Genomic DNA, 8,621 nt, shown 5'->3' with positions numbered 1-8,621 from the left:
TGTTTTCTTCTTGAATAATTTTGAATTATTTTGTCTTTTAGCTTTTATGTTATATTTAAGGTGATTTAATCACCACCATTACAGTATTATCCTGAATTTGATGGTTATTTTTTATTATAAATTTATCTACTATTTATTGGACAACTTGCAAAGATCTGTGCAACACATCAAACACATTATCTGAATTGTTTTTCAAGGTAAGTGTTGCATCCATGTCTTACATACAAGTTTCAGAAAAAATAAGCACTTGCCCCTGATTACACTGATAGGGAGAAGGTAAACCATAATTTGATTCTAATCTGTCCCTGACCAGCTCAAAAGCAAGGAAAATAAATAAAAGTTTTAAGTTTAAAAAGTAAGAGATAAAACTCTTTATTTACAGAGAAGAATGTGTAATAGAAATTTGAATGACCCTGTAAAGATCATTTAGAAGTTACAAGTAAATATGGAAGATGAATGAATATAAAGTTAATGTACAAAAATAAATTGAACTTTTTTTTTTTTTTTTTTTTGTCTTTTTGTCATTTCTTGGGCTGCTCCCGCAGCATATGAAGATTCCCAGGCTAGGGGTTGAATCGGAGCTGTAGCCACAGGCCTACGCCAGAGCCACAGCAACACAGGATCCGAACCACGTCTGCAACCTGCACCACAGCTCATGGCAATGCCGGATCCTTAACCTACTGAGCAAGGCCAGGGATCGAACCTGCAACCTCATGGTTCCTAGTCGGATTCGTTAACCACTGAGCCACGAAAGGAACTCCAAATTGAATTTCTATATACTGATCACAAAAGTTAGACAATTAAATTTTAATATTACTGTTTACACAATATCAAAATCATAGAAATAAATCAAAGCTGTATAAACCTCTATATCCAAAATTATGTATCATTTCTGATAGAATTTTTAAGATCCCATATAAAAGCAAAAATTTTCTATTCGTAAATTAGAAGATACATTCTTTTAAGAAAACAGTTTAGTTTTTTTTCTTATGCTTTAATGGTATATTTTGTAATTAAAGAAGAATGTATGTACCATACTGAGAGGAGCAATAGCATTGAGTCAGTAGACTTAGAAGAAAAGGTTTTGAAATCCTCTGTTAAGTCCAGTGGGGATAAGAAGACAGTTCAGTTTGATTTATGGATTCAGTGTACTGCAGTCAAAATCTTCATAGGTATATTTTAAAAATCAAAAACCTGATTCTAAAACATATGGATAAGCAAAAGATCTGAAGTAGATAAAATCTTGAAGAATAGAATTAGAAAACTCACACTATCCAACATAAAAATGACTGTGTAGCTACAGTAATTAGTAGAACTTGATAGAATAAGTATAAAAACATAGATCAATTGAACACTTGAGAGAACCTCACACACATACAATTCCTAGTTTATTACAAAGGCACCAACTGAAATTTTTTATGGGTAGAAATTTGTTTCCAATTAATTATTGTATTTAATTGGATATCAATGAGTGAAATGACCAATGACACTAATTTTAATTTCCATCATAATGATTATTTTCCAATGGATTATAGAACTAACTATGAAAGGCAAAACAATAAAGCTTCTGAGGTGTAGCATTGGTATTATTTTACAATCACTTTTTCTGTTTAAAAGTTTCTGTTTTTATTATTCTTTAGTTTCAGGATGATTTAACTAAGTTGCGTTCATTTTACATATACTGACCAATTTTTGTGGTTCTCCCCAAACCTGAACATCTGTGTTTTTAAGAATTCTGGGGAAAAAGTCTTAAAAAGTTATTTCTCTGGATATTTATTCTCATACAGTCTCTCAATACATGGACACTGGATCTTTCTCGAACTATTGTTAGACAAATATTAAACTCTGCCCCCCCATCTTCACGACTCCTAAGTCTTTTTCATTAACAAAAAAAAACATTTCCTTTTTTCTCCATTTTTCTGGGAAGTTCTTGAGTCTGTCAGCAAATTGTCTTTTCCTGCATTTTATCTTCTTTTTATTTTATTTATTTATTTATTTATTTTGTTTTTTTGCTATTTCTTGGGCTGCTCCCACGGCATATGGAGATTCCCAGGCTAGGGGTCGAATCAGAGCCGTAGCCACCAGCCTACACCAGAGCCACAGTAACGCGGGATCCGAGCCGCGTCTGCAACCTATACTACAGCTCACGGCAATGCCGGATCATTAACCCACTGAGCAGGGGCAGGGACTGAACCCACAACTGTATGGTTCCTAGTCGGCTTCATTAACCACTGCGCCACGATGGGAACTCCTTATCTTCTGCTTATACTATCCATTAAGTTTTAATTTTGGGTCACTATATATTGTATTTATATCAAATTTTTGTTATTTTTCATATGTGCTTTTTTTTTTTTGTCTTTTTGCCTTTTCTAGGGCCGCACCTGTGGCATGTGGAGGTTCCAGGCTAGGGGTCTAATCGGAGCTGTAGCTGCCAGCTGTAGCTGCTGAGCCACGTCTGCGACCTACAGCACAGCTCACCACAATGCTGGATCCTTAACGCACTGAGCAAGGCCAGGGATCGAACCCGCAACCTTATGGTTACTAGTTGGATTCATTAACCACTGCGCCATGATTGGAACTCCTCATATATGCCTTTTTAAAACATATTATTTTAGTTATGTTTTTATTTCTTCTTATATACATTCTGTGAGTCACTGATTGTTGTACTATTTAAACTTCTCACTCACATAATACAATTGACATAGTGAGATTTCCCATGGTGACCATTGTGTATTACTAGTTAAAGCCCTGCCAGATGAATAGGACAGTAGCTGGATCCTTAAACAGCCAGAGATTGTTGAACCAGGTGCTTCTTCTGTGTGATTAAATGCTATATAATATTCCAAACTTGATTGTAACTCAGGGAAAAAAAAAAGAATTTTCTATACCTTGGTAGAAATGAGCCAGGAAAGGGGTTCCCATTGGGGTTCAGTGGTTAACGAATCTGACTAGGAGCCATGAGGTTGAGGGTCCGATCCCTGTCCTTGCTCAGTGGGTTAAGGATCCGGCGTTGCTGTGGCTGTGGAGTAGGCTGGCGGCTACAGCTCCATTTTGACCCCTAGCCTGGGAACCGCCATATGCTGTGGGAGTGGCCTCAGAAAAGGCAAAAAGGCAAAAAAAAAAAAGAAAAGAAAAAAAAAAAAAAGGAAATGAGCCAGGAAGGAAAATTAATTTGGGGTCTTTGGAATTAAAGTAATTCACCATTTTACCATACATGGCGTTGTGGGGTGAGATATAAATCTATTGCTTTTAAAAGAGTAATTATTGTAATAACTCTGTGTCAATGTTTTCATTAACTAAAAGACAGTCTATTCGTGTGATTTTCCTCATAACGAGTTCTGTTTGAGCTTTAATTTCTTGATTGACTCTGTATTGTTTTTCCAGTAGATTGTGATTTGTCTCTTAATGAGGAAGGGATAGACGTGACTTAGCAAAAGAGGTAGGCTTTTCTTCTTTTAACAACCCTTTGTAGAGCTGCCTTCATGGCTTTGTTTCTCAGGCTGTAGATCATCGGATTAAGTGTGGGAGGCAGAACAGTATAAAAAAGAGTAAGCAAAAAGTCTAATGCAGTTGGAGAGTCAGAATGTGGCTTCAGAAACTCAAAGACACCAGTAGAGAGAAACAGTGTGACCACAGCTAGATGGGGGAGGCAAGTGGCAAAGGCCTTGGCTCTCCCCTCAGCAGATGGGATCCTCAGCACAGTAGAGAATATGCGTGTGTAGGAGAAGCCAATGGAGAGGAAGCAAAGAAATGCCACCAAGGACACAAAACCCGTGACCCCAAGCTCACGGACATACTCATCAGAACAGGCGAGTTTTAGGAGCTGGGGAACCTCACAGAAGAACTGGTGGATGACGTTGGCACCACAGAAGTGGATGGAGAAAGTAGCAGATGTGTGCATAACTCCAGAGATGACCCCACTGATCCAGACGGCTAGGATTCCGTGAATACAGGTGTTGACATTCATGATGATTTCATAGCGCAGGGGAAAGCAGATGGCCACGTAGCGATCGTAGGACATCACTGTGAGCATGGCCAGCTCAGCAGATGCACAGAGAGTGAAAGCCAGACATTGCAGTATGCATTCCCAGAGGGAAATACTGCTAGTATGCCTGAAAGAGTTACAAATGGACCTTGGTACCGTCACAGAGATATAGCATATATCTAAGAAGGAAAGATGTTTGAGGAAGAAATACATAGGGGAGTAGAGACTGTCATCCATGGAAGTTGCAGCGATAATGAGTGTGTTGCCAGTTAAAGCCACTAAGTATAAGACTAAGAACAGAGAGGCCCATAAGACTTCTAGCTCAGGCTTGGCAGAAAATCCCATGAGGAGAAACCCACTCACTGTAGTGAAATTGGCCATATTCCTTCTCAGTTTCCAAGGAGGCTGCTGGCTGCAAGAGAAAGTGGAAACCTATAGAAATTAAGCTTTGTTATTTAGCAATATAATCCACTTACTCAGGGATGTTAAGGCAGGAAGGCAGGATCATTAGTACATCACTGTAAATGCTATGTAGCTGTGTATACTAATAATTATATTGAACAATTTTAAGTACTCTGATTTAAGCATAAGAATTAAGTGAAGTAGATTATGAATTTTAATGTCATCCATTTCAGGCAAAGGGAAGAAAATATTTTGTTATTGGGAAATAATAGTGCATCATAATTTTATGTACACTAAAATTTTCACCAAGTTCAGACACAAACTCATATTTATAAATAAGTATTTGATGTGACTATTCTTTCTCATTAGTTATTATATCTATTTGTACCACCATCAACTGATTATTAAATTGCAATTTTTTAGTTTCATTTCATGTAGGAGAGAACAAATTCTCAATGCTTTTTTAAAGAATTCTTTGAGGAGTTCCCATCGTGTTGCAGTGGTTAACGAATCTGACTAGGAACCATGCAGTTGTGGGTTCAGTCCCTGCCTTTGCTCAGTGGGTTAATGATCTGGTGTTGCGGTGAGCTGTGGTGTAGGTTGCAGATGTGGCTCGGATCCCACGTTGCTGTGGCTCTGGCGTAGGCCAGCGGCTACAGCTCTGATTCGACCCCTAGCCTGGGAACCTCCATATGCCTCAGGAGCAGCCCAAGAAATGGCAAAAAGACAAAAAACAAAAACAAAAACAAAAAAAACCCCCAAAGAATTCCTTGAAGAAATAAGTAATACTAAAAATGAAAAGCACATTTTTATTGACATTTTCTTATTTGCATTATGATATACAAATGATCGTTACCTTCAACATAAAATACCACATAAATTGATCCAAAAAATTTGAACTTCCTATTAGGAAATGGCAAAAGGCCAGAGTCTTTCTGGTACAATGTTTAAAAGGAAATAAAAGATTGGTAAACATCTAAAAATTATTTAATCCTTTGCTTTTTTTTTTTTTTTTGTCCTTTTGCCACCTCTTGAGCTGCTCCTGCGGCATAGGGAGGTTCCCAGGCTAGGGGTCTAATCAGAGCTGTAGCCACTGGCCTACACCAGAGCCACAGCAACACGGGATCCGAGCCGTGTCTGCGATCTACACCACAGCTTATGGCAATGCCGGATCCCCAACCCACTGAGCCAGACCAGGGACCAAACCCGCAACCTCATAGTTCCTAGTCGGATTCCCTAACCACTGAGCAACGACAGGAACTCCTAATCCTTTGCTCTTAATTACATAAAAATTAAAGCAAGAATGAGATATAATTATCAGTAATTCAGAAATTATTAGTGATAGAAAAGAGTCACTTTTCTTCAGTGAAATTGCAAAGCTCTTGTAGCTTTCTACTTTCAGTGTTGATCCAGAATCTTAATTACTTTTGCTTCTTTGATCTCACTGAGTATGTTTTCTCTGTACCCTACTTTCTGTCTTTTAACAAATGAGGCATTGGAATTCTTATGCTTCTGTCTTGTTTTTAGGTGGACATTAGTGCTTTTAAAACATAACAAAAAGTCTATAGGAAGAATTTAATAATTTATTATTATTTATTTCTGGTTGTGAAATATTTTCTGTATTTCTTTCAAAATATGGACCATGGCTTGTTACTGAATTTTCTAGTATTTCATTGACATCAGAATTTCTCCCTAAGAAATGAAAGAGACTTGAAACCTGGATGACTAGTTGTGACAGTGAGCATTTTTTCACATGCTTCTCACAATCTTTGTGTCCTTAACATTTTTTCTTTCTGGGATCTTTACTGGTCTTTATTTTGTGAAAATGGAAAATATGGTTGTTTTGGTCACATTACAATACTTCGTTATATTCTTGTTTTTTTTTTTTTTCATTACTGTTTTAACACTCTATTTTAATCTCTGATATAGGTGGGATCTCACATTTCTTCTAAGTCACCGTAGGGGTCAGTAAATAACAAGAATAGAAAGATATCAAGTGGTGTCATCCTGAGGTTCATTTATCCCAAATTTATTTGCTGGTTTCAAAAAGGAAGGAATTGCTGAGAAAAGTGCAATATGTTTCTGGAACAAAGAATTTGAATCTCTCTCCTGGATTCCCAATTTTTATTAAAAAGTGCATAGTTGGTAAATTTTTAATTTTACCTTTAAAGAAATAAATGACAATGACTGGTTATATCCCAACCATTCAAATCCTGTTATTCATTTACTTTCTATTATTCAGTATAATCATCCATTTTAGACACCACGGAAACTCACCAGAGCAAATCCAGGAACTTCCTTTCTAAACTTGGGGAAAATTTCTCAGTTACTACTTAGCAGAAGGTAATTCAGATACTTTTCAGTAAAAATTTTCTGTGGAGAGGAAAATAAGGATTTCCATTCTCATAACTGGAGTTTATGCTCCTCTATATAGCTCCTGTGTCATGACTGGAGAGATCCTCAAATGCTCTGGTCATTTGGGGCTACTTGAAAATACCCTGGGACTCAAACATGCAATTATATAGAGCTTTCCCGTGGAGTATTTTTCTGTTGATTTAATTTAATGATCACACCTAGTTATCTGGAAATTCTGATTATTTGAATTCATTGGATGAAATTGTTGAAACGCTTAGTAATTTGTGACTTATATTCTGGAAAACCCAACGTTAATGGTTAAATCTATTTTTCAGTTTGTTCATTGCAAAGTAAATGCCTATTCAGGGGAATCATGTTTGCTTTGTGTATCAATGCAAAGTTGAAGTAATTGGTAATAATCTACTGATATTTATCCTTTTCTCAGCTGTTTTAATAATTTTTATTAGAATATTATTTCCAGGAAACAATGTCTTAATCTAGTTCATCTCTGTGTTACAAACGCTGTCTGGCACTGTGCCTTATCCATAGCAGATCCTGTTAATTATCTGTGGAATCAAATTTAATTAAGTTCTAACATGTTTTTGCTCTGACAGACATACAGGAATTTTTTCTCTCCTAAAAATTTAAGTAATATAAGAACTTTAGTGATCAAATAATCTAAGCAGGAATTTTGAACTCTTAAAACAGTACGTCCAGGATGGAACACTTAGTAGGCATCTTCTGGTTGTCTGTCACTACATAACAAACTAAGTGACTTTAAACAGCAGTTTATTATTTTCTCTCTAGGATGTATGGATAAGAAGTTTTTGCTTGGAATCTCTTATTCAGTTACAGGCAGATTTCAGCTGTGATTATAGTCACCTGAAAACTCAATTCAGATAAAAGTTCAAAATGATTCACTCACATGATGGGCAACTGATGTTGGCTCTTGGCTGAAAAGTCAACAGGGCACCTGCAGCATCTGCTTGTCATCTCTCCTTCTTTGTTGGCTTCTAACAGCACAAGAGTTAGGTTCCATGATTTATTTGTCTCTTCTTATGCTAGTAACCAAGAGCCTTTTAGTTAATGTAGCTTCATGTAGTTGTACTGCTTTTTATTTTTTTACTTATTTTTTGGCTGCACTTTTTGCATGTAGAAGTTACCGTACCGTAGTTGTGACCTGCTCCACTGCTGCAACAATACCAGATCCTTAACCGGCTACAGCATATGGGAACTTCCAGTTGTACTATTTTGTAGATCAAGTCCAATTGTTAAAATTCTTTTGTAAAATCATCTATTTATGAACAGTTAGTCTTTAATATAAATTTTAGAATCAGCAGTTCCCATTGTGGCTCAGTGGTAGGAACCCTACTAGTATCTATGAGGATGTGAGTTCAGATCCTGGCCTCACTCAGTGGGTCAGGGATAGCACGTTGCTGTGGCTGTGGTATAGGCTGGAGGCTACAGCTCTGATTTGACCCCTAGCCTGGGAACTTCATAGGCAGCAGGTACAGACCTAAAAAAGAGGAAAATAAATAAATAAATTTTAGAATCAGTATGTTGAATTCCTCACAAAATTCCCCTGGAATTTCTTAAAAGTATATTAAGTTCACTTTTGTGTGTATGCAGATACATGTTTATTTTTTTGTCTTTTTTTTTTTTTAAATTTAGGGTCACTCCTGTGGCATATGGAGGTTCCAAGGCTAGGGGTGTAATCGGAGTTACAGCTGCCAGCCTACACCACAGCCACAGCAATGCCAGATCCCAGCTGTGTCTGCCACCTACACCACAGCTCATAGCAATGCCAGATCCTTAACCCTTTGAGCAGGGCCAGGGATGGAACCCACAAGTCCATGGGACCTAGTCGGATTCGTTTCTA

General features: G+C 37.2%; 1 protein-coding gene across 1 annotated transcript; it reads right to left on the bottom strand.

Annotated features, from left to right (window-relative positions):
• Positions 1-3,427: 3,427 nt before the first annotated feature.
• Positions 3,428-4,366, bottom strand: LOC110258918 (olfactory receptor 14J1-like). Its single transcript, XM_021082197.2, has one exon. The coding sequence runs from the start codon at positions 4,364-4,366 to the stop codon at positions 3,428-3,430; it is 939 nt and encodes a 312-aa protein (XP_020937856.2).
• Between the last annotated feature and the right edge of the window lie 4,255 nt (positions 4,367-8,621).

Source organism: Sus scrofa, chromosome 7, assembly GCF_054392235.1.
Source record: "Sus scrofa isolate SSC_HxYL_T2T_F1_AM1 chromosome 7, Sscrofa_HxYL_maternal_Yorkshire_Landrace_v2.0, whole genome shotgun sequence".
Classification (NCBI taxonomy): domain Eukaryota; kingdom Metazoa; phylum Chordata; class Mammalia; order Artiodactyla; family Suidae; genus Sus; species Sus scrofa.
Note: the sequence above shows the minus strand (reverse complement) of the source record. Positions and strands in the feature narration are given on the sequence as shown.

Coding starts and splice junctions, on each gene's coding strand:
- LOC110258918 (XM_021082197.2), bottom strand. CDS start 4,366: ATGGCCAATTTCACTACAGTGAGTGGGTTTCTCCTCATGGGATTTTCT.